This window comes from Malaclemys terrapin, chromosome 5 (genome assembly GCF_027887155.1).
Source record: "Malaclemys terrapin pileata isolate rMalTer1 chromosome 5, rMalTer1.hap1, whole genome shotgun sequence".
Taxonomy (NCBI): domain Eukaryota; kingdom Metazoa; phylum Chordata; order Testudines; family Emydidae; genus Malaclemys; species Malaclemys terrapin.
This window is the reverse complement of record NC_071509.1, coordinates 131202203-131228144: the sequence shown is the minus strand read 5'-3', so window position 1 is coordinate 131228144 and position 25942 is coordinate 131202203. Positions and strand designations below refer to the sequence as shown.

At 39.0% G+C, this 25942-nt stretch overlaps 1 protein-coding gene across 7 annotated transcripts in view; it reads right to left on the bottom strand.

The window, feature by feature from the left end:
• Positions 1-25942, bottom strand: part of RUFY3 (RUN and FYVE domain containing 3) — an 83397-nt gene that overhangs the window by 46999 nt on the left and 10456 nt on the right. For 2 of the 7 annotated variants that reach the window (XM_054029761.1, XM_054029765.1), the window contains exons 1-2: positions 24353-25369; positions 6342-6395 (exon numbers count right to left, since the gene is read on the bottom strand). The exons of 3 other annotated variants lie outside the window; for them this stretch is intronic. In XM_054029761.1, coding sequence (XP_053885736.1) covers positions 6342-6395; positions 24353-24530 — 232 coding nt within the window. In that variant the 5' untranslated portion in view covers positions 24531-25369. Of the gene's footprint in view, positions 1-6341; positions 6396-24352; positions 25370-25942 lie in introns of those variants that run through there. 2 more of the 7 variants (XM_054029762.1, XM_054029766.1) reach the window with 2 other exon arrangements.

Below are 25942 nucleotides of genomic sequence, written 5' to 3'. Positions count from 1 at the left end.
ACTGTCATTGCAACAAAAAAAGAACCCCTAGATCTGAATGGACAACAACTACTGCTAAAGATCTGGAACTGAATATAAAGCATACTCCTCTGTACTACAAAGTGTTACATAACTCCCATGAGGCGGTTTGACCAGGTAAGCAGCTCAGGAGACCATGAATGTAATAAGGCTGGCAGCTAGACACCAAAAGGAACAGGTGTTTTCAAAGAACGGAACGAATTTTTGTTTCGATCAGGAATTTGATAAGGTAATACAGAATTTAACTAATGAGGAAAGGGAAAGAAGCTTTGCTTTTCCTAGTTAAATTGTGTGTGCATAATAAAAAAAATCCTCTCTTCTAAAACTCAAAGCTCAGAAAATCTACTACTATACATGGAAGAAATAAGAGAAGAATATTTAAGTTAAGACAAACCAGTCTGGATTTATTTTAAAGGAGGAAATAATGGTTAACTTTCACTATTAAGAAAGCCTAAACTTTAGGATTCCATTGCTGAAAGTTCCTAGGAAATTTGTGTTTTCCTTTCTGAATGGTAGGAAAGGAATAAAAGGAAGCCTTGGAATGCATGCGAACAGTCTTATGATAATACCCATTCAAGGTTTATTTTATACTCTGGAAAACACATTTAAGGAAGTAATTGATTGTTGTAATAGGTTTTTTTATTTCTAGTCTCCAGAGTAAAAGTCAAATTCAGGTACAGTCAGTCAGTTTTTCTTCTGGGTCCCTGCCCAAGCAGTTGATGGACTGATAAAATAACTTCCTTGTAGTGTTCTGTTATTCCACTAAGTGTGAAATCTCCAAGTATACTGTGGCTTTGATCCCGGAACATGGAAGAACTTAAAACGAGGAATTTGCAACAAACAAAATCCATTTGTAATTTATTTTAATATATTTTAGTTAACTTCAAAGTAATAATTTAAGAATTCAACTCTCACAGAAGGCCAGACTTGAATAAAGGAGTTACTTTAGTGAAGAAGGTTTACAGATTGCCTTTACAAAACTATTATTTTAATATTATAATTCACCTGATTGTATGTTGCACAGATTGTTAAATCATAAAATTGACAGTGCAGGTAGAGGATAATCATCTATACTAAAAATGCAGTGTAGAAAAAAAAGGCAGAAATATAGCAGTGTTGTTCATTATAAAGAGATACTGCATGTGATTGCAATTAAAACAAAGTTAATATCTCTGAATATTTCCTTTTGTTAGCTTCTGGGAAATACTAATACCTTATATTAATTTTCTGTGTGAACCATAAAATAAGTACAATGTTTTAATTACAGGAAACAGACTTGTACACACCTCTACCTCGATATAACGCTGTCCTCAGGAGCCAAAAAAATCTTATCGCGTTATAGGTGAAACTGCGTTATATTGAACTTGCTTTGCTCCACCGGAGTGCGCAGCCCCGCCCCCCCAGAGCACTGCTTTATTGCATTATATCGGGTCGCGTTATACTATTTAAATCCATTCTGAAATCAAGGATGGACAGGATTCTTATAGTTTGCCTCCCCTGGGAATTGAACAGATGATGTATTGCTTTATACATACAAATACATTAGAAGCAAGAGGAAGACCAAGGACAGAGTAGGCCAGTTATTCAATGAGGGGGGAAAGACAATAACAGAAAACATGGAAATGGCAGAGGTGCTTAATGACTTCTTTGTTTTTGGTTCCACCAAGAAGGTTGGTGGCAATGGAACGTCTAAAATAGTGAATGCCAGTGAAAATGAGGTCAGATCAGAGTCTAAAATAGGGAAAGAACAAATCAAAAATTACTTAGACAAGTGAGATGTCTTCAAATCACCAGGGCCTGATGAAATGCATCCTAGAATACTGCAGGTGCTGACTGAGGAGATATCTAAGCCATTAGCAATTATCTTTGAAAAGTAATGGAAAACGGGAGACATTCCAGAAGACTGGAAAAGGGCAAATATAGTGACAATCTATAAAAAGGGAAATAAGGACAACCTGGGGAATTACGGACCAGTCAGCTTAACTTCTGTACATGGAAGGATAATGGAGCAAATAATTAAGCAATCAATTTGCGAACACCTAGAAGATAAAAAGGTGATAAATAACAGTCAGCATGGATTTATCAAGAACAAATCGTGTCAAACCAACCTGATAGCTTTCTTTGACAGGGTAACAAGCCTTGTGGATAGGGGGGAAGCAATAGATGTGGTATATCTTGACTTTAGTAAGGCTTTTGATACTGTCTCACATGACCTTCTCATATACAAACTAGGGAAATGCAAACTAGATGGAGCTACTATAAAGTGGGTGCATAACTGGTTGGAAAATCGTTCCCAAAGAGTAGTTATCAGTGGTTCACAGTCACTCTGGAAGGGCATAACGAGTGGAGTCCCGCAGGGATCGGTTCTGGGTCCAATTCTGTTCAGTATCTTCATCAGTTATTTAGATAATGGCATAGAGAGTACACTTATAAAGTCTGCGGATGATACCAAGCTGGGAAGGGTTGCAAGTGCTCTGGAAGATAGTATTAAAATTCAAAATGATCTGGACAAACTGGAGAAATGGTCTGAAGTAAATAGGATGAAATTCAATAAGGACAAATGCAAAGTACTCCACTTAGGAAGGAACAATCAGTTGCACACATACAAAATGGGAAATGACTGCCTAAGAAGGAGTACTGCATAAAGGGATCTGGGGGTCCTAGTGGATCACAAGCTAAATATGAGCCAAGAGTGTAACACTGTTGCAAAAAAAAAAAAAAGCGAACTTCATTCTGGGATGTATTAGCAGGAGTGTTGTAAGCAAGACAAGAGAAGTAATTCTTCCGCTCTACTCTGCGCTGATTAGGCCTCAGCTGGAGTATTGTGTCCAGTTCTGGGCACCACATTTCAGGAAAGATGTGGACAAACTGGAGAAAGTCCAGAGAAGAGCAACAAACATGATTAAAGGTCTAGAAAAATGACCTATGAGGGAAGACTGAAAAAATTGGGTGTTTAGTCTGGAGAAGAGAAGACATGATAACAGTTTTCAAGTACATAAAAAGGTTGTTACAAAGGAGGAGGGAGAAAAATTGTTGTTCTTAACCGCTGAAGATAGGACAAGAAGCAATGGGCTTAAATTGCATCAAGGGCAGTTTAGGTTGGACATTAGGAAAAACTTCCTAACTGTCAGAGTTGTTAAGCACTGGAATAAATTGCCTAGGGAGGTGGTGGAATCTCCATCAGTAGGAATTTTTAAGAGCAGATTGCAAAAAACACCTGTCAGGGATGGTCTAGATAATACTTAGTCCTGCCATGAATACAGGGGATTGAACTAGATGACCTCTCGAGGTCCCTTCCAGTTCTGTGATTCACCACTGAACAAGATGTGAGGTTCCCTTAAAGAGCCACCCCCTATACGGAATGAATATATTACATTTTACTTAAATCTCATTAAATTATCACAATTTTTTAAATTACTTTCCCATCACTGGGAATGACTGATTACTAAGCTATTGTAGGTAAACAGAAGCTTATATCTTTGCAATCAGACAGTCGCTCTACAAGAGAAGCTCTTTCAGTGATATCCCAATGTAATACCAAAACACTACTGCAATATTGAACTGTCATGTCATAGTACTTTTTTGAATCCATTGATCAAATTAGTATGGAATAACAAGGCAATTACCCCCAAGAGATTCTATTTACAGTAGAACCTCAGAGTTACGAACACCTTGGGAATAGAGATTGAATAAAACGTTATGGTTGTTTTACAACTGAACATTGACTTAATACAGCTTTGAAACTTTAAAAGCAGCATTTTTTCTATCTTAATTTAAATGAAACAAGCACAGTTTCCTTACCCTGTCAATTTTTTTTTTTTTAAAGTAATAGTAGTTTACATTTAACATAGTACTGTACTGCATTTGTGCGTTTTTTTGGTCTCTGCTGCTGCCTTATTGCGTACTTCCAGTTCCAAGTGAGGTGTGTGGTTGACTGGTCAGTTCATAACTCTGTCAAGTATCAGGGGGTAGCCGTGTTAGCCTGTATCTACAAAAACAACCAGGAGTCTGGTGGCACCTTAAAGACTAACAGATTTATTTGGGCATAAGCTTTCGTGGGTAAAAACCTCACTTCTTCAGATGCATAGAGTGCAAGTTACAGATGCAGGCATTATATACTGACACATGGAGTATATGTCAGTATATAATGCCTGCATCTGTAACTTTCACTCTATGCATCCGAAGAAGTGAGGTTTTTACCCACGAAAGCTTATGCCCAAATAAATCTGTTAGTCTTTAAGGTGCCACCAGACTCCTTGTTGTTTTCATAACTCTGGTTATCGTAACTCTGAGGTTCAACTGTACAACACAAATAAATTGCTAATGGAAAATCAAAGAAACCGTACAGTACAACTTCATAGGTAACATGTTGCTACTATTGCTATATTATTTAAACCCCTGAATAGATTCAATTAACATAACACACTATACCTTGTTCCAGTGTTCAAAACTCTAACCTACAGCCTTAGCATGCAGTTCAAGTGAACAGAGTTTTCATATAACTAGAACACCCAGAGGGATTTATAGAACTGCCTACAGTTCATGCTGGAACACAAATGACTGCTTAAGCTACAAGAAGCATAGTTCAGCTAAAATCACTATAGATAGAGTTCAAGATCTTAGATCTAACCCATGTACTCTGCAACTTTTCTCATACAGCCACTATCACTGTAAGCAGCTCTGTTTGATTTTCACCATACATAAGAAGCAGCAAAGAGTAAGGATCGGGGTAGAGGTGTATGTCAATCAAGCTTGCCTTGGTATCTTGCCTTCACTACTATAAATTATCAGGGAAGATAAAAATCTTGGCAGTCTATAAAAATCAATTTTTCTTAATAAAATATTTTATTTACATGTGAAGAGTTCTTTACTTTCTTCCCGTTTTATAATCTTAAATTGCTAAACTAGATATTTTATAAGTTTCTTTAATTAGCTTCCTAATTGTTGTTAGAATTTCAGATTGTAGATTTCACACTTAAAATGCTCATCTAGGCTGTAAAAGACAAATCCAGGATCTCATTAACATTCTTACTATGAGAACACCACAAACTCAATCAAAACACAACATTGATAAGCAATCAGCCTGTGCTATATTTGCAACCAACGTTACCTTCCAATATACCGAGCCTTCACAAGTCAAGAAAGCTGAAATGCTTCAACAAGACTCTACTGATCTACAACAGTCTGCAGTTTGAAGATAATGGGACCTGAGCACCTAAATCTTTTAGGTACATTTAAAAATCCCATCCTCAGGTGCCTAAATTTGGGCTTAAGAGCCTAACTTTAGGCTCCTAGTTTCAAAAACTTGGCCTGTGTGTATAAAAGAGTTCACAATTATTGTGCTAAGGTATTTAAAGTCTAAAAAAATTTCATTAACGCTGAAGCAATTTTGTTTTAAGTTACAAAGATTTTACTCACTAAGAATATATTAATATTTTGGTTTTTGCCTAAAGCTGTTTTATAACATCTAAATAAGGTACCCTATCACTATATTTTTAAAAAGCATTTGCAATTAATTTTGTTATATAATAGCACAAGTTTTCAAGTTAGTTTTATAAAATCTCAACGTGACAAATCCACAATTGATTAAAATTCAAGTGATTTTAATCAATTATTTAAACTGGTTTTGATTTATATTGCTCTACCCTGTAAATTTACATTACAATTGTTGTATGCAATGTTGCTGTAGCCATGTTGGTCCCAGGATATTAGAGAGAGAAAGTGGGTGAGGTAACATAACTGTTGGCTCATGAAGATGACAGCCGAAAACAGCATTCATCAAGATAAATAGGTTAAATCCCACACCTTTTACAGTTTCCATTATTGTCTCATCTTCATTTTAAGTCTTTACACACAGGAACTATAGCTGTTTGAGAGGTATGACAGATACTAATTTATTACTAAGCAATTTCAACTGCTTTTTGTTTTTCATTATTTTTTAAAAAATAAATTAAAGAATTTAGAAGGCAAGACTATCCAGATGGGACCAACGTCAAGTTAGAGCAAATTTGGAACCAAAAGTCTTCACAATATCCTTTCAAAATGTAAATAAGTCAAACTCAAAAATACATGCACATATGCTTATAGTGACTGAAGATATTTTCGTTAAAACCCCAACAGTATAACTACACATCAATATCAGAAGGCAACTAGTCCAGTATGTTTAGACTGTGAACCCAGTTCAATCAGACAAGCATATCTGCAGAGCCATGGTTATTGCCATTGCAAAAGAATACTGTAGCTGGTGCTCAGGATCAAAGTAACACATTAAAAGCCAATTAAACGAGGAAATAATAGCTGAAAGATGTTGGTGTGGCACGCACCTTCAGTATCATCACGCAATTGCTCCACCAAATCTGTCAAATCCTCCCAAGAGTCTTTGCAAACAGCAAAAAGAAAGGAAAAGAAAGATCAAATGTCATGCAAGCCATGATCTAAAGGAAAGAATCAAAATTAAGATATAAGAAAGGGAAAACGGAAAAGAGATTTCTGTAATACAACACTCAGTTTGCAGTAGTAAGAGATTTGCAATTCAAAAGGATTTATTAGTCTGCACAAAGTAATATAGCAAAGCTTTATTAGAGAAGAGAAAGCAATTATTGCATAGTTAGGTTTGGAGATATGTTTGTTTAAGCCTTAAGGCTAATACTTCTGTAAAGCATTTATTAATTAAAAAAATCCAACTAGAAAGCTGTATCTTTATTTTAGAACTATACAAATCTAAGTACTGAAGTTCTCATATTTAACTTGATGCAACTTCAGCATCTGCCTCAGTCCTCTTTCCATATGACCACCTAAATATTCCTACAAACGAAAAACAAGCCCTGTAAGCATTTTGGGGTGGGTTTTTTTTAGAATAAAATGCATGTAAAACCAATTAGGCTAGAAAGGACCATAACTCAGATTTCCAATTGCTGCAGATATATCCAAGATGACTTCAATCTTGTCACAGCTTAAATTGTGTCACACAAATGAGGGTGCACTGACATCTCCATAATAAAATGTCTCTTACTCTGCGATGCAATTCTGCAGACAGCTGATAGGCAAGGGGGCGGAGGTAGAGATCCTGGCAGAGAAATGAGGAGGGGCGGGGGGAAAACCGGTCTTAACATGCTCAGGTTTCACAGTAGCAGCCGTGTTAGTTTGTATCCGCAAAAAGAACAGGAGTACTTGTGGCACCTTAGAGACTAACAAATTTATTAGAGCTTAAGCTTTCGTGGGCTACAGCCCACTTCTTCGGATGCATATAGAGTGGAACATATATTGAGGAGATATATATACACACATACAGAGAGCATGAACAGGTGGGAGTTGTCTTACCAACTCTGAGAGGCCAATTAAATAAGAGAAAAAAACTTTTGAAGTAACAATCAAGCTAGCCCAGTACAGACAGTGACAGCCAATGACAGACCTGCAGGTGGCTATATTACAACAGAAAAACTTCAAAAACAGACTCCAACGAGAGACTGCTGAGCTGGAATTGATATGCAAACTAGATACAATCAACTCAGGATTGAATAAGGACTGGGAATGGCTGAGCCATTAGATTCAATGTTTGTATCTCCCCTTGTAAGTATTCTCACACTTCTTATCAAACTGTCTGTACTGGGCTAGCTTGATTATCACTTCAAAAGTTTTTTTCTCTTACTTAATTGGCCTCTCAGAACAGCCCACCTGTTCATGCTCTCTGTATGTGTGTATATATATCTCCTCAATATATGTTCCACTCTATATGCATCCGAAGAAGTGTGCTGTAGTCCACGAAAGCTTACGCTCTAATAAATTTGTTAGTCTCTAAGGTGCCACAAGTACTCCTGTTCTTTTAACATACTCAGTAATTCTCTGTTATCAACACCAGAAAACAAAGTTACCAAACAAGAGTGTATATACTCAACATGATTCTGGGCTTCATACTTACATTAAATTTTTCCTAGAGCAAATTTGCAGTTATATTGGGTGTTTGACGGGTAAGGAAGGTTGAATTCCCTCTTATAAGCCATACTGAGCAAAGTACACATTCCACTAAGATCTCATTCCTGCCCCGCCCCCGCAGAAAGCTACAGCTAACCTAGGGTTACCATTCGTCCGGATTTACCCGGACATGTCCTCCTTTTTGTGCTAAAAATAGCGTCCGGGGGGAATTTGTAAAGCACTCACAATGTCCGGGATTTCCCCCCTCCCCCGGAGCGGCTGGGAGGGCTGCAGGAAAGTCCCGGGCTGGACTCCGGAGCAGCTGGAGAGGAGCTCCGCCCTGCATTCTGAGCAAGTGTCTCAGCACAAAGTGCAGCCCTCCCCTTTTGCAACTGGGAGCGGTGTCTGCCATGCAGCGTAGCAAAACGGGAGCGAGAGCACTTTGTGCTGATACAAGGGCAGCTCTCCCCTGCAACCCGGTCCGGATCTGGGACCGGGTTTTGTTGTGCAGGGCCAGGGACCGGGTTTTGTTGTGCTGGGGAGCTCAGCCACGTGTCCGGCTCGCACAGAGCCCAACACCCTGTTCTGAGCAGCAGGGTAAGGGGGGCAGGAGAAGGGGCAGGGAGGTTCTGGAGGGGGCAGTCAAGAAATGGGGGGGGCTTTTTGGGGGGAGTGGAGAAAGTTTTGGGCAGTCAGGGTACAGGTAGGGGGTAGGGTCCTGGTGGGCAGTTGGGGGGGGTCTTAGGAGGGGGCAGTTAGGGGACAAGGAACAGGGAGTCTTAGGTAGGGGGTGGGGTTCTGGAGGGCAGTTAGGAGCAGGGGTCCCAGGAGGGGGCAGTCAGGGGACAAGGAGCGGGGGGGGTAGGGGGCTGGGAGTTCTGGGGGGGAGCTGTCAGGGGGCAGGAGTGGGGAGAGGGATCGGAGCAGTCAGGGGACAGGGAGCAGAGGGGTTTAGATGGGTTGGGAGTTCTGGGGGGGGGCTGTCAGGGGGCAGGAGTGCGGAGAGGGATCGGAGCAGTCAGGGGACAGGGAGCAGAGGGGTTTAGATGGGTTGGGAGTTCTGGGGGGGGGCTGTCAGGGGGTGGGGAGTGGTTGGATGGGGCGTGGGAGTCCCAGGGGTCTGTCTGGGGGTGGGGGTGTGGATAAAGGTTGGGGCAGTCAGGGGACAAGAGGCAGGGAGGCTTAGATAGTCCTGGGGGGCAGTTAGGGGCAGGGGTCCCAGGAGGGGGTAGTCAGGGGACAAGGAACGGGGGGAGGGTTGGGAGGTCAGGGGGGGCGGGAAGTGGGAGGGGCAGGGGCGGGGCTAGGGCGGGGCTCCTCCCGTCCTCTTTTTTGCTCGCTGAAATATGGTAACCCTAGCTAACCTCCTCCTCCAAAGAAACTGTGTTGATTTGTGAATAGCAAAGACAGTGATACCCTGCATATAAAATAAAGTGAAAATGTGATAGAGATCCAAAAATCATTGAGCAGAAGATAAGTCTTCCATAACATATTCTTACTGACCAACCTTCATATTCTAAAACTAAACAGCTCATTCTAATCATTTTTTGGAAATTAGTTTTACACCTGAATTCTTGTATTTTCCAGATGTCCAGTTTTTCTTATTCTAAAGCAAATCTGTTGCATATATTGAGTGTAATGGAGTGAAACTGCATTTCATTTTCATAGGACAGAATCGTTATAAGTATTGAAGCTAGTGTCATTCAGTAATTTAATATTTGTGGGAAACACTTTCTATAATGAAATTATTTACGATAAGAGTGCCTAGTATCTATTGGATACAGTTTTGTAGTTTAAATCATAAAAGGGTCTAGTAATTCTTGTTAATTAATAGGATTTACATGCATGGGTAAAAAACAGCCCCAGCCCCTAATAATTCCATAATCCTTATTTACATACATGTAAAGGAATTCCACTGGTTTTGAGTCACAAACACATCACCATCAGAAGTAGATGATTAAACAAAGATTCATTCCTTCTTTGTGCAAATGTTCATGGTAATAAAGAATAAATGAGGAAAAAACCCACAATGTTAAAAATTTCCAAGAAAAATGTCCACTAGGCATCAGCAGATTGATAATACATTTTTTCCTTTTCCTATGTTTTGATTTTTGTCATCCCCCACATCTAACAAATGAATAGTACAAGAAACTTGTGAATCTCCAATTCTATATTTGCTTTCTTCCCCCTCCCCCACCACAATCCTCTCTCTTCCTATGGACCCCCACATCTAAAACTTACGACATCATAAGGTATTTTCCACCAAATCCGAGGCTTTGCTATTATGATCGTCTGGTCTACATGCCTGCTGATGACTGCACAAACAACAGATTTGATTTCTTATCACTTTTTAAAAAGTTAGATATTATAGTGTGTCTTCCTGCAGTGACCTTCTGACATTTCCACCGTGTTCTTTAGCTGTTAATGCACAAAAATATCCCTGAAGGCCAATAGGTTCTAACATATGAATCACGATATCAGGTCACATCAGTAAAGTCCAAATTAGTCTAGTATTCTGTGTGATGACAAGTATCAGAGGGGTAGCCATGTTAGTCTCAATCTGTAAAAAGCAACAGAGGGTCCTGTGGCACCTTTAAGACTAACATAAGCTTTCGTGGGTAAGAACCTCACTTCTTCAGATGCAAGAAGAAGTGAGGTTCTTACCCACAAAAGCTTATGCTCCCAATACTTCTGTTAGTCTTAAAGGTGCCACAGGACCCTCTGTTGCTTTTTGTGTGATGACGTTAGTCAGTATCAGATACTTCAAAGGAAGGTGCAAGAAACCTTTTGGTGGGCATCACATGGGCCAAATCTGGCCCACAGGCCATATATTTGACATCCCTGAGCTAGGGTTTTAAATAAAAACAGAGATTTCCAGGGAATTTTTTCACACACCACCATAGGCATCGGTCCTATTCACTTTCAGACCAGGGAGCAGCACAGGAGCTGCATAGATTTGAGCTGATAGCTGAGGCTACAGGGACCATTATTAGCTGCATAAAACCAAATTCATGAGAAAGAGCATGTGAGTAAGTGAGCAAGTGACTTAATCAACTTCAAAGTTACACTTTTGTCTAAAATCTTACTACAAGTAACACACAAAATTAGTTTAACAAATTTAGAGCAAAGTCTTTTTATTTGTTTCCTGTTTATTTCTTAGTTCACTTGACAGCACTTTGTGTATGATCAGTTTCTATGTTAACTCCGTGTTATCAGTTTTCCCCTACTTGTGTGGGTCTCTCACACAGCAAAAAGGAACAGAAACTTTTTAAGAGACAGGAAACACTCAAAATTGTGAATGCTGGGGAGAGCTGTAGTAAATGAAAATACTTAAAATTCATTTTTTAAATGACTGTATTTCATCTTCAAGGAATCTCTTTAACAGCATTTCTACTTTTGCCATCATCATCATCAGTGTTCCAAGTCTTAATTACTGTATATCAACCCAATTCAGAGTATAAAAAGATCAAGACTTTTTTTTTCCAGTCTTGAACTGAAAAGGTTTCAACGTTCAAATTAAATTCTTGAAAAGTCTAATGTTACATATTTTTAATATTAGATAAAAATAAGCATACTGTGAAGCTTTTCTTTGGAAAAGTGCAGGAAGAAAAAACTTAACGGACAAATTCATATTAAAACCATCTAATGTACTAAGTATCAATGCTGCCTGTGTTTTAAGGAGAAAAATACAGTGACATTTTACATATGTTATAAATACAATAAATTATCTGTAAGTGAGTCTATCTTCATCTATTTTCCTAATCAGAGAGGTGTTGCTATTTTAATACACAGTAGAAGTATGGGGTTAAAGTTACTGTGTAACAGAACACACATGCATGCTGCTTAAAAAAAATTAGAAAACTAAAAGGCTGTATGAGCTGAAGCAACCCCCAGTCACAAACGATTCTCTCTGACAATATGTGTACATTTAATACATCTACTAATCAGTAATAAGTGGCTCCTTTGCAGTACACAGTACTGCATTCATCAGAAATATTTTCCCCCCAATATCGTCACACTAGTGTCAAAGAATCTTCTGCATTTTTAAAATTTTCTTTTAGTTACTTAACACAATTTGTAAAGACAGTTTTGTCCAGTGTATAAGGATGATTTTAGATAAATTCTACCCGACCTTGATTAAAAAGTATTCATAAACATTGATTGAATGAGTAAGGCAATGTACAGGCAATGAGAGAATGAGTGTGTATGACGGGGCAGCTGTCCTCTGTGCCACCATTTCGTTTCTGCTACAAAGAACCTTATGAAATGGTGGCTACTCCTGAAGGGCCCGCATATATTTCCATTAAAAAAATCCTTTGTCCCACCCTTGCCTTTATGGGGGTGATTATTCAAATTTGCAATTTTTTCCTTTAAGATTCTAAAGCAGACACAATACTTAAAAGGTCACATATACCGAAACTCATAATAAGTAATGCTGCTAATAATGGAACTTGAACATACATATGTTCTCCTGTATGAGACGAGGCCTTAAGCAAAAATTCTTAAAAAGCAGAAAATACGAGGGCATTAAAAAAGCTGCATTTTTATAAGCAAATAAGATTTAAAAAAACCCAAAAGAGACTGAGTGTCCAAGAAGCTTCTAACAGCTCTGTTGACTGCTAACATACCAATTTTTTACAAGCAATTAGTGAGGAGAAATATTACATAACAGCTGTGTACAGTTTTCTAAAAATCAAAATTATGATGAAGACAGACTTGGGTTGAGATAGAAACCCCTTAAAATATTTTAAGTCCAGGAAACTATAATGCCAGTGCCCAGGCCCAGCCCACTGTGGCTATCCACTTTAGCATAAAGCTTTCCCAAACTCATCACTCATTACCTTGGCCTGTGTGCTGTGAAGAGACAACGTAAGTTGTGACAAACTGGTCAAAAAGACCACACGGGGGAAAAGTAGTGAGATTCCATAGCACTGCACAGCCTCAACCCCCCACCCCACACACACGAAGGACTTAACTACAAATGGGGGGGGGGGGGGGGAGGGATTGTGGCCTGTGACATAGTGGGAAGAACCAGAGTTAAATGAAATATCTGCTTTGAATTACATGTTTTTCTGACTGATGGGAGGAAATGGACAGCAACAGGGCCTAAAGCCCAGGACAGGTATTCCTTTAAGTTTCTTCATTTAAATATCCCATATATACCCCTCATAAAAAGCGGAGTAAAATCCTATAGCACTGTCTCGCACACAAATACCTACCGTATATACTCATTCATAAGCCGAATAATTTTGGTAAAAAAGTGACACATCAAAGAGCGGGGGTCAGCTTATAAAAGGGTCTACACCAAAATTTGATTATTTTAAACTCTATGGAGTCATTGAATTGAATATCTAATACACTGTCGTTTTGTTTACCTGGAGCATCTGCAGGCATGAAGTCCCTCAGCTCCCTGTGGCCGCGGTTCGCCGTTCCCAGACAATGGGAGCTGAGGGGCTCCTTGCCTGCAGACACGCCAAGTAAACAAAATGTCCCAACCAGCCAGCGGTTACCCTGACGGCCAGGAACCAAAGTTTGCCAACCCCTGAAATATAGGGTCGGCTTATGAAAGGGCATACAGTTTTTGTTATTTTTACCTAACCATCTTGAGGGGTCATCTTATAAACAAATGGGCTAATGAACGAGTATATATGGTATATATTTCAAATCAAGCAGACTTCAAAATTGTAGTTTTTAAAAACTAACGCAGGGCACAGGATAACCAGTCTCTGCTTGAGTTCCTACTCAAAGATATCAAGAGGGCTCAGCACAGAGTGTGACAGGACCTTTAGCCAGGCTTCCACTGTTGTATTAAGTCCACATGTTAGAGCATTGGGCTCTATGGCTTCCACAACGATTTGCTATTGCTTTCTATTTTCCGTGGCTCACCTGCCCAGGCCCATCGTATTTTCTAACGTTGTGTTATGCGGATGTAAGAGAATGGCTTGCCACAATTTAGTACAATGCTCTGGCATTTGTGGAATCGGAATCCTCATGGAAATTTACCAAAAAAGTGTTACACAGCCTTAAAATTTTATGTCAGATTCACATTCCTCTGAACATGCTTTAAATGGAAATAAATATTTTGTACATATCTATTATGACCCTAATAAACACTTAAGGAGAACCAGAAAGGTATGCTATATTTAAAAAGGACAAACAAAAACAAAACCCCACCATCATGTTGGAAAATGAAATTAACATGCTGCGGGATTTAAGCAAAAATTAATCTGAAGGCCTTTAAGCCAGCTTGTTATTACCTACTATGAAATGCTTGACCTGGAAACATTAATTTAAAATGCCAATAATCAATGTATACAAGGTTAAAGAAATACTGCTGACAAAAATTATCTGGGAATCTACACACTAAGCTGGAGAAGACAAGTCTAGGTGCATTTCAACCAGAATTCACACTAAGAGTGGTTGGAAAAATAAAGGGTTTGAAAAAAAATCCAAGAGATTTGGTGTTATTCAGTTCCTTTTCTTTCCCTTTTGCAACCATATGCACAGTGGAAATATGTAAATTAACAGAATACTCAGCATTAGAGTTATGCAAAATTAAAAAGTTTTCTTTCACAACATCAAGTGAAACTTGTCCTCATTTCAATTTATGCACAATACTGAAAAAATACCAATTTTTGTATTAAAATATGAAACCACTTTTAATTTCTGTTATCTAGGTAACCGTATCTTATGTCTCAAATGGGTCCCTTCTCCACTTAAAAAAATAATCTCAGATACTAACCCTGAGCAATTTTCTCAGAAATGGGTCTAATTATCCTGTTTGCAATAACAAATGAAGAAAGTCTGAATTGCTTTGCATTTGTCTATGAATATTTCACATTTGTCCACTCAACATCTGTGCGTATCATAAACTGTGAATTGTTTGTTACATTTTCACAGCAAGGAATTATAAAAAACAAAAGGAAAAGACTGGAAACAGAGTGGGGAAAATTACATAATCAACAACACTAGTAAAAATGTCATAACAGGCTAAAAAGGGTAGACTGTATAAACAAAACTGAGAATTTCACAAACAAACAAAAAAAAATCAAAGCTTTCCTGCACGTATATTAAGGGCAAAAAGGAAAAATGCCTTAAAGATCATAAAGTTGGCCTCAAAGTGTCAATTACAAAAACTCCTTCCAAGCAAACATCACTGCATCAACCAAGCTAATAACTGAAATACTAAACTAAATTTTAAAAGTAGGAACATACGAAAGGAAACAAGACATCTGTCACAGCCAAACCCCTGGATCTGGGAACTTACAGTTCCCATTGTAGCACTGTGGCTACATTTTTGCTGACATTATTTGATCTTGGTGTAATCTGGCCTCCACAGACATGAGTTAATCTTATCAGAGGTTTCCTCCTACCACAGCAACACGGGCATCTTTTTCTTATTCCTCAGGCCATTCTGAAAGAACCATTTTTGCTTTCCTAGCCGTTGCACCATTTTCTCCAGAGACTTCTGAAACCATCTTCCTTGCTTCACATTCTAGTTTGTAGAGCTTCCAAGAGAAACTCTACAAACTCATCCCCCATGAACCCATCGCAGGGACCTTCCATGTGCTTCCCAAGATACACAAAACAAGGGAACCCAGGCAGACACTTCATATCTGGCCACAGCATTCTTCCTGAAGCACTATCACGTCTTATGGAAACCATCCTCAAACCACAGACCACACAAAGGGCCAGCTTACTCCAGGACACAACCGACTTCCTCCATAAACTCTGCAACATTAACAGCCTCCCTCAGAACACCATCCTTGCCATCAAGGAGGTCACTTGCCTATACTCTAACATCATTCACGATAGCATAGCTGCTTGACTCCAATATTTACAGGACAATGAACAACACTCAGATATTCACCCCAAATATCAACTCATCCATTTCATCCTCACCCACAACAATTTTACACTCAACAAACATTTTGTCCAAACCATGGGAACACCCACGGATATGAGGATAGCTCCTCCTCAATATGCCAGCCTCTTCACAGGCCACCTAGCAGAAGAATGTCTGGACAAATGCACCATGAAACCAGTGATATACCTGAGATACATTGATATTATTTTCATCCTCTAGACAGATGACAAACTCCTTCATAGATTTCCACTACAACTTCAACCACCACCACTGTCCATTAAACTCTCTCTGGAACACTCCCACACTAGCATCGACTTCCTGGACAATACGATCAGCTTCAGCAATGGAACCCTTCAGACAACTATATACAAGAAACCCACAGATCACCACACCTATCTTCACAGATCCAGGAACCATCCCAAATGCACCAAGAAATTGGTTATCTACAACCAGGCGCTCAGATGCCACACAATAAGGTCCGAGGACAATGTCTGGGATACACACCTTAACGCTGCCTTCACCAAACAAGGACGCTCCAGAGTAGTAGACTGCATCATGGAACAGGCAACCCAAATATCCTGAGAGAATCTGCTTCAATACAGAAATAAAACCTCCTCTGACCACACATCCCTAGTTATAACCTACCACCCCCACACTGGAACACTTTTGGGCTACCAAACAACTACAACCCACATTTGATGGGGAACCCATCCTGAAATAATTCTTTCCTGAACCCCCTCTTCTGGCCTTCCAACGACTCTCCAATCTCATCATCAGAAACAAGTTCCCCACAGACCAGGAGACACTACATGTGGAAAGTGGCATCAGACTCTGCCACAACAACAGATGCAAAACCTGCAGACGTATCTCCACTGCTAGAACAATCAACGTCCACCACAACATACCTTTCAAGATCCATGGGTCCTAACATGTCTATCACAACATGTGGTGTACTTTAGCCAGTGCAGTAAATGCCCCAACAACTACTATATGGATGAACCCAGACAATCATTACACTCTCGAATGAACTCACACAGGAAAATTATGATAGACAAAAACACAGTATCACCTGTGGGTGAACACTTTTCACAAAGTGATCACTCTATCTCTGACCTATCAGTCTTCATCCTCAAAATGCACAACATTTTCAAAAGACGAGCCTGGGAGCTTAAATTCACAACTTTGCTAAACACTAAAAAGCATGGTCTTAATAAAGACATTATTGTAATAAGCCATAAATCCAATCTAAAATCCACTAACCCCCTTTTTTGTCCTAACAAAAAGGACGAGGAGTACTTGTGGCATAAGCTCTCGTGGGCTAGAACCCACTTCATAGAAGTCCACTATGGGCAAGTAATGGTACAACTGGGCTTCTGTTCTATTCCTATCTTTACCAATGACTCCCTGCATGATCTTAGGCAAGTCATTTAACCTCTATCCCACAATTCACCCAGGTCTCCAATCGATATAAAGGTACCTCCCTACTTTAAAAGGGTGTTGGAGGCTTGATACATTGGTGTCTGTAAAGAACGTCACAGTCCTTGAATGGGAATTGCCCTATAAGTGCAAATATTCTTTAAGAGATTCTTCAGAAGGCATTTTAAACAGAAAAATCCTGCAGAGGTTGTAGCCTGACCCAAAGTTGGGTAAATATAATTGTAACTTGAGGATTAACAGGTTTTTGTTCCAAGATCAGGCCCAGTAAGATTATTGTAAAATTATTATATAATTTGGGAACTCCAATGTGCACAGGTGCAACACCTGAAACTACCTGAAGGGGGGTTCCAAAGAGGATGGAGCTCGGCTGTTCTCAGTGGTGGCAGATGACAGAACAAGGAGCAATGGTCTCAAGTTGCAGTGGGGGAGGTTTAGGTTGGATATTAGGAAACACTATTTCACTAGGAGGGTGGTGAAACACTGAAATGCGTTACCTAGGGAGGTGGTGGAGTCTCCTTCCTTGGAGGTTTTTAAGGTCCAGCTTGACAAAACCCTGGCTGGGATGATTTAGTTGGGAATTGGTCCTGCTTTGAGCAGGGGGTTGGACTAGATGACCTCTTGAGGTCCCTCCCAACCCTGATATTCTATGATTCTATGATTTTTATCTTGCAAAAAGGCAACCCATTTTCTTTCAAGAATACAAAAGCTGCCTCCTATTGTTTCAACCAAGAGTTTAAACTGCACTCATCACCATAATAGAGTGCCTTACAAAGTCCTAATCCATTATGCAATTTAATCCTCACTCTTCCTCTCCAAATAAGTTGTCCCCTCACCCTGTATTGCCCCAGTCCTCATTACAGGAGGAAAGCTGAAGTCAAAGTGAGTTTTACAATTGTTTCTCTCTACAAGCATGTTAACATATGTAGGCCCCAAACATGTAACTCAGGTCTTAATGTATGTCACTTCTCCCCCCTCCCCCCAAAAATGTTTATGCTGCTACTTGGGAAGGATTTGATTTGTCTCTAATGATAAAATAAGTAATAGATACTGTTTTATTTTGAATTTAAAAAGATGGAAGAACACCAGTAAAGAAACTACAGAAAAACAATTTTCAGTTTAAAAAGATAGTGCACCATGTATTGAGCTATGTTGATGGAGTAATAATATATGGGCAACGTTTAAATAAAGCATTTATTTTTTAAGTATCTATATAAATTCTTCTTCATATAAAAATGCATTAATAAAAACTTTAAAAACTCCTGGTCAAAAGCAAGAAAAAGATTCAACCCAATTTGATGTTAAACTGCCAAAAATTGGATTAACATGAAAGATGTACCCTTTTACCATGTAATTGAGTCACTATAATTCAGCTTTCTAAATATAGCGTTTTAAAGATAAGTGAAGTAGTGTATTTGATACAATAAATTCTTCCTCATATCAAATAAGTCTCATATAAGGCAGCTGTGATGCATACTGCTCATGCTCTCAATTACAAACTGATCCCATAAGTACTAAAATTATTAACCTAATGTGAATCTCTGGCTAAAGTGAAGCCATGTCTTTCAAGGGAGAGGGGAGAAACTCAACAGAACTTTCACTCCACCTTAGATGCACTCATCTTCAGCTATCCTTATGAAAATTCATGACTATTTTACACTTTGCAGTTGTCCACAAAAGATCAACTCTCAATTCCATTTGAATACTATCTGTTCACATGCACGTTTTTAATTTAGTCATTAAAAATCAAGTGATTTCTACTTTTTAATCCATAAAAAGGTTGACTGTATTAAAAAAAAGAACAAAAGAACAAAAAACCTCTAGCAGCATCTCTCATTATTTTGTGCAGGGCCGGCTCCAGGCACCAGCTGAGCAAGCAGGTGCTTGGGGCGGCACGTCAGGCTCTTCGGCGGGTCCCTCGGTCCCTCTCGGAGGGAAGGATCTGCCCCCGAATTGCCGCCGAAGAAGAAAGCAACACGGTGGAGCTGCCGCCGATGGCGGCTTTTTTATTTTTTTTTCCCCCGCCGCTTGGGGCGGCAAAAACCCTGGAGCTGGCCCTGATTTTGTGGTTTTTTTGCTTAACAAAAACTATGTTCCAATTTTTCAGTGACCTACCACTGTTCTGCCAAAATAAAAAACGACAACGGCTAAATCTAATTTTATTCTTTGCATCTAGATAAAATTACGGCCTTTCGAGATCACCAAGTTCATCACCACCAATAACTCCAGGAATTGGAAAAAAACAGGAAATTAAATGTTTTTATTTATAATTTTGTTCTTTTGAGGGTCCGTGGGGGGATTTTGTTTTGTTTTAGTTGCATACAATGTTTAAGACAGAAATTACTTCTAGAGGCTGAAGAGTTGTGCTAATTCTAACCTGGAGCATGATCCTACTCTCGTTTAAGTCTATGGGACAGATTCTGCTCTCAGTTACACCAGCAAAATCCAGAGTAATTCTATTGAAGCAAATGGAGTTACTCCAGATTTATACTCAGGTAACTGAGATCAGAATCTGCCCAACACGGTTTTGCCTTTTTCTTAAGTGGGAGCAGAAATAGGCCCTTGGTTATTATAGAAACTAATACGACTGCATGAAAGGGTGGTTTTGTTTAGGGGTTTTTGTTGTTTTTTAAATATCAATGCCTGAGCAATGGTTTGGCTGAAGCTACTGAATTACCACGATATCCTTATATTACTGAAATATTAGCTCCTTTCTTGCCCCTCCACCTCAAAACCACAAAATCAATTTGAAACTAGGTTTCTTAAGGGAATTCTAATGTAATTCAGCAGCTCCTGAACAGAGGAATGACAGAAGGCCTCTCTTCATAAATAGTGAGCACCCAGTGTGCTGAGTCTCATTCTGTTTGAGAAATTAGTATTACATCCACAAAGATTCCAGTTTTACACACATTCTCCATCTAGCCAAAAAAGTCTTAACATCGTGTGTATTCACATGATATTTAGGGTTGCTTTTAAACTCTTCTTCTAATATTTGTCTGACTGAAATTATCAATATGCAATGTTTTGGTGGGACATACAAAATCAGAATAACTGATAACTTTCTTCAGTTGCCTGCTTTATGTTAATGCACATTTTCTAATTAAACTTGCAGTAAGGAGTCAACAGAAAATGACAACAACAAAATGAACTTACATTCCTTCTCTGGACCACTGAAAAAAAAAATGGACGTAATATTTTTGTAACTTGCTGGTTTACCAGAAATCCTGATCTCTCAGCTTCATAATAATTAAAAGAAAGCAGGAATTTTCTAAAAAGAATTTAAATCATATTGTAGCCAGTCACACAGAGGTAAGTTTGAAAATTAAAATGCTCTAGGACCCACCTACTGAGAAAATTGGGAGCCCAAGAGGGGAGAATCTGGAAACCACTAAAGCCTCCAATGTGGTCCTGCAGCAGAGCCTCACAGGAAGTTAAATAAGGGCAATAACATATATGGTATAGTCTACATAAATAATAAATCAAAACTGACTAAACAAAAAGCTCTCTTCATTGAGTCTTCCTTTTACTGTGTCCGTCATTCTCTCTATTTCTCCATCCTCCTTTCATTTATTGTCCTTTTTTTACTCTTTAATTGAAAATTAATACTTTTCGTTCCCTAGCTTCTCTTTCTTTATAAGCAAGCACAACACTCCTTCCTGTTTCTTATTTCCATTCCCACTAGTTTGTCGTCATCTGTGACATGTGGACACCATCAATGTGGGGGAGGAACTTACTTCTTATGTTATCTGAGTACCTATGAGCCCCAGTCATGGACTAGGACCGCATTCTGCTAGGCACTGTAGAAACAGAACAAAAAGACTTTAAACTCTTTGGGACAGGGACTAAGTAGAAGACAAGAGACAACAGATGATTCCAATGGGTCCAGGTACAGGAAACAGAGACACTATTGGTCACTGTGGTTTCAGCACACCAGCCACCTAGCCATTGTCAAGTTATTTGTTGCATCACAGCAAAGGAAAATTTAAAGGAGGGATTTGAAGGATGATGTGATAAATGAAGTGGAGGGTATCTCCCTTTAATGGGGACCCAACCAGCCAGCTAGCTGTAAAAGCCCTCTTGGTAGCTGTTCTCTTCTTGCTTTACTTGTAAAGGGTTAAAAAGTCCCCCAGGTTTGTGGAACTCCTCTGTGCTAACCCCGATGCTTTTGTTTGCTTGTAACCTTTAAACTGAGCCCCCAAGAAAACTAGTTTGGGTGCTTAATTTTTGGAATTGCTCTTTTAAAATCTAGCACAAGCCTAAGTTCTTGTATTTTTTTCCTTCTTGTTTTTAATAAAATTTACCTTTTTTAAGAACAGGATTGGATTTTTGGTGTCCTAAGAGGTTTGTGCATGTTGTTTGATTAGCTGGTAGCACAGCTAATTTCCTTTGTTTTCTTTCTCAGCTCTTTCCTGTCCGGGGGACGGAGAGGGGTATGAAGTGGGGAGGGTTGAAAGGGCTCGAGGGTATCCCACAGGGAGGAACTCCCAAATGTTCCTTCCTGAGTCCAAGAGGTTATTTTTGCATTTGGGTGGTGGCAGCGTTTACCAAGCCAAGGTCAGAGAAAAGCTGTAACCTTAGGAGTTTAATACAAGCCTGGAGTGGCAAGTATTAATTTTTAGAATCCTTGTGGGCCCCCACCTTCTCTATTCAAAGTGACAGAGTGGGGATTAGCCTTGACAGAGGATAATGAGGTAGTTTGTGGATGTTTATGGGGAGCTCCTCCCAAGTGTGAGGGGCAGCATGGAAAAACCACAAAGGTGCTTGTTTGAATATTTAACAAGTGAGCGAGGGAGGCTGGCATCCTTGGGAGGCGGAGGTCAACCTTTCAGTAGTAAGGGAGAGATAATGGGCAGGGTCGGGACAGGGTGCGAAGGGCCTTGTAAGTGAAGACAAGTAGCTTATGTTTGATGCAATAGATAAGAGGGAGCCAATGAAGGGAAGCAGTCTGGTGCCAGGACAGAAGCCCATCCCTGGTTCTAGGGTGCCAAGCCTAAAGTATTTGGACCAGGGTGGGATTTACTACCGACCTTTATTTGTAGTAAGGCATGATAGCTCAGACACAAAGTGTCCATCCCCCAACAAATAAACTAGCCTTTTTAAATTATAGAAAAATAAACATCTATATAATGCCAATTTTATTATATATTAATTCATATCTCAAAAAGGATTTTTTAAAATCGAATGTGTCTGGAATGTTCCACACAATATTTTTAATAGCTTCTGATATTTAAAAGATAGCTTTCATAACAACTAGATCTAGAAACTAGATTACTTACTGTGCATGCAAAGTAATTACTTTGGTAGACAATTTTTCTTTTAGTATTAATGCTTAAAGTTGTCTTTAGAGGTATTTACATGGTTTGAATTGGTACACAATCATATTAGATAAGTAGGATATATTTTCAACATCTTCTGTGAATAGTACTATTGAGTCAATATGAAATTTGTTAAGCAGAAGAGGGCCAAAACTGAAATAAGTAAAATTTTACTCCATCATTAACTTTGGGGTTTATATGCAGTGGGACCTGGAGCTAAACAATCCATAGTTTACAGAATCAAGATCTGATTGAATAGGTTTTCCAAAGCCACAATAATCTCCTGTTTTCCCATCTGCACTATTAGAAATACCCCAAGTTTCCCAAAACAGCATTAAGATAATGTACTGTAACAGCTCAAAAGGGTAGCTATATTTTATCACACCAACCCACACTACTCCAAAGAACGGTCTATGAAAAGCAAATACCGTAAGAGAAAAATGAAAAATTCAAAGAACATTAGAGTCAGGTTAAGGCTGACATACAGAGAAACAACAGTAAGGAAATTCGAAGTCAAGTACATCTGTTCATCCTTACATCTCCCGTTGTTTGTGTTACTTCAGATACTGTAGGAATCTCAAACGTGCGTGCTGCAGCACCTAACCACAATGGGACACACTTAAGATGGAGTTTCAGCCTCTTATTTTGAAGCCTTTTGCTACTGTCAGTCTGAATTACTTTGTCTTTGTGAATAAATCTGAGCTAATGGATTTCTATCCCTGAAATCGTTTGACAGGTGAAGTTTAAATTATTATTTTTTAACCAGGGAGAATCTTATTTAATTTCAAGAGCAATTCCATACAAAAGAAATCCCATCTAGCAAAATATCAAAATAAGATGTTACTATTTGACAATGGCAATGTCAAGTGGCGTGGCATGGATTTACATCATGATAGTTACTGAATAAGGAGCCTAATACTGAAAGGTATACGCCAATTGGTGTCAGTCATTTCAATAGGAATTCAGCACTTGATAGGATTCAGTACTAAGTGATTACTGGATCACAAGTAAACAAAGTAAAATGCTTCCACGCATTATTGACCATTATTTTTTGGAAGAGACTGTATGGGGGTTTTGTTTTGTATTCTTGCAAAGCTTTACGTTGGTTCTATTTCTCAACTTCACTGTACTTGTCCTGTACATTAAATTGCTTTCATCACAGCCAGATCACAAATAATCATTAGTTCCCTTAGAAAATTAAAGACAGAAATGTGTTTTATGGATCCATATTGCAGGCTTCAAAGCCATCTTAAATAATGGCACAAGATTCCTGATAGTATCATCACATGATATGAGATATAATTGCACAATTCCTTGGGGCTTGTCAAAATTCTCCTCATATCACATATTCATCAGAATGTTGTTGATGTGCTCTATTTTTGAATGCTGCCTGTTTACAAGACAGCTGCACATTTCTTAATAACCAATGTTTAAATACGGACATCAAGATAAAATGCATCTAACAAAAATACTCAGGTTATTTTCTTTCATGTGCAGATATGACAATACAGAACCTCATCTCTTATAATGCAACTTTGGGCTTCTAAATAAAACAACAATAAAAAAAACCCAACACAACAATGACCCTCTAGAAAGAAGTCTGATTTTAAAAGATACTTCAGAATCGTGTCAGAATTTATTTTATATTATATATAAAAAAAATTTGGCTAAGGCATATACAATTTTGGTCATGTTTTCCAGATTATGTAAGCCCTTGAATGGTGAAGCCCCTCCCCACACACACACACACTGTAGTTGTAACAATGAGATGGCTGCAGGGCTCCCAAGTTAGAGAATTGGACCATACCTTCATGGGTAGGTTCTGGGTCGGGGGTAAGTGAGATGTCATCCAGCTCGCGCAGGCAGAGCCATTCTCCATCCATTGACACTCGGAATTTGCAAAGATAGATGGTCTCCATGGCAGCCTGCGTGATCTTGTCTGTAGTGGGGGTTGGCATATCGCTTTGAGGCGTCAAGGCAGACATGATGACTCAGCTGGCACAACAAAAAAGAACTAAAAGGAAAAACCTTCTGAGGAAGATAATAAGAAATACCTTGCTGTGTAGGAACAAATATGCTCAAATCACACAAACTGCAAAATATTTTTCATATATACAGCAAGGTATAAATGATGCTCCTCTTCAGTTTCCTCCTCCTTTCTCTTCCCCAACTATCTTTTTCCTCAGCTGTGCTAGATGCTATTAATCCTAAGCAACCACAGAAAACCTGGTCACTGCATAAAAGAAAAAGCTTCCTTTGCTAGTTACCAAAACTAAGAAAAGAAAAACCAAAACAATATAAGTCTATAGGAATAGATAGAATTGCTAGAATCACTACTAGTCTCTTTCTCCCCCAGAGAAGCCAGGACACAGAGTGCTAATAGGATTGGTTGTGCGCAGCAAGCAGGGTGTTGACCAAAATGGCTGACTAATGAACTGAACTGAAAATTCAGACTCATGTGACCAGCTGCTCAGATCGTAGGGCAAGCAATTCCCAGGATGCTCTATAGATGCTGCTGATGCAGGGAGAGCAATTAGGCTGATCTTGCTCTCACCATCCACAGCCTCTTTTCAGACTATGCTAGTCAATCTGCGATCAGGCATAACATAATGCACATATTTCTCATCAGTCCCTCTCATAGTACAAAGGAGTGGAGTGTCTATTTGATGACTTCAAAGAGAGATTTGTATTCCTTTCACGTGCCTGGGTGCTTCTATATAAGTCAAATTGGCTGTGCAAATTATGATTGACAACTAGCTTCCAGTGAGTTTAAGTTTCTCAAAAACTACCTTTTAAACTGAACTTCCCAACTAAACAAATATTACATGGATTTACTCTCTCAGATAGTAAAACAAATTTGAACAAACCACCTAATTTTAAGTGTTTGCAGTGCATCATTGACCCAGATTTTAGCCTCCACTTTTTTTGTGGTATTATAAATTATAAAGGCCAGACTGCTAACTAAAATTTAAAATTCTCCATTAAAAACTGGTGCAACTTTGGGTAAATCCAAATAAAAGCTGTTGCCACTGAACATGAAGTAAAAATTGAAAGATACTTTTTAAAGAACAAACTGGTAACCCTGCCTGGTACCTTTCAGGCAATTTGACTCATCGTGCCTGGTACCTTTCAGGCAATTTGACTCATCGTGCCCTTAACCTTAACATGCCTCCCGCGAGGTGGGAATTGCAGTCTGCTCTGTGCCTGACACCTTCTACCCAAGCTTGTACCTCAAGAAATCAGTGATCTCGAGATCACTGCCTAACCATGGTAATCTACATGACAGGACATAACCACCACTTAAGGAAGGGTGTGTGGGTGTGTGTGTGTGGGTATGTGTGTAAAAATAAAACAACACCATGTGGTATTTAATAATTTTAAATAAGATTTATATTAC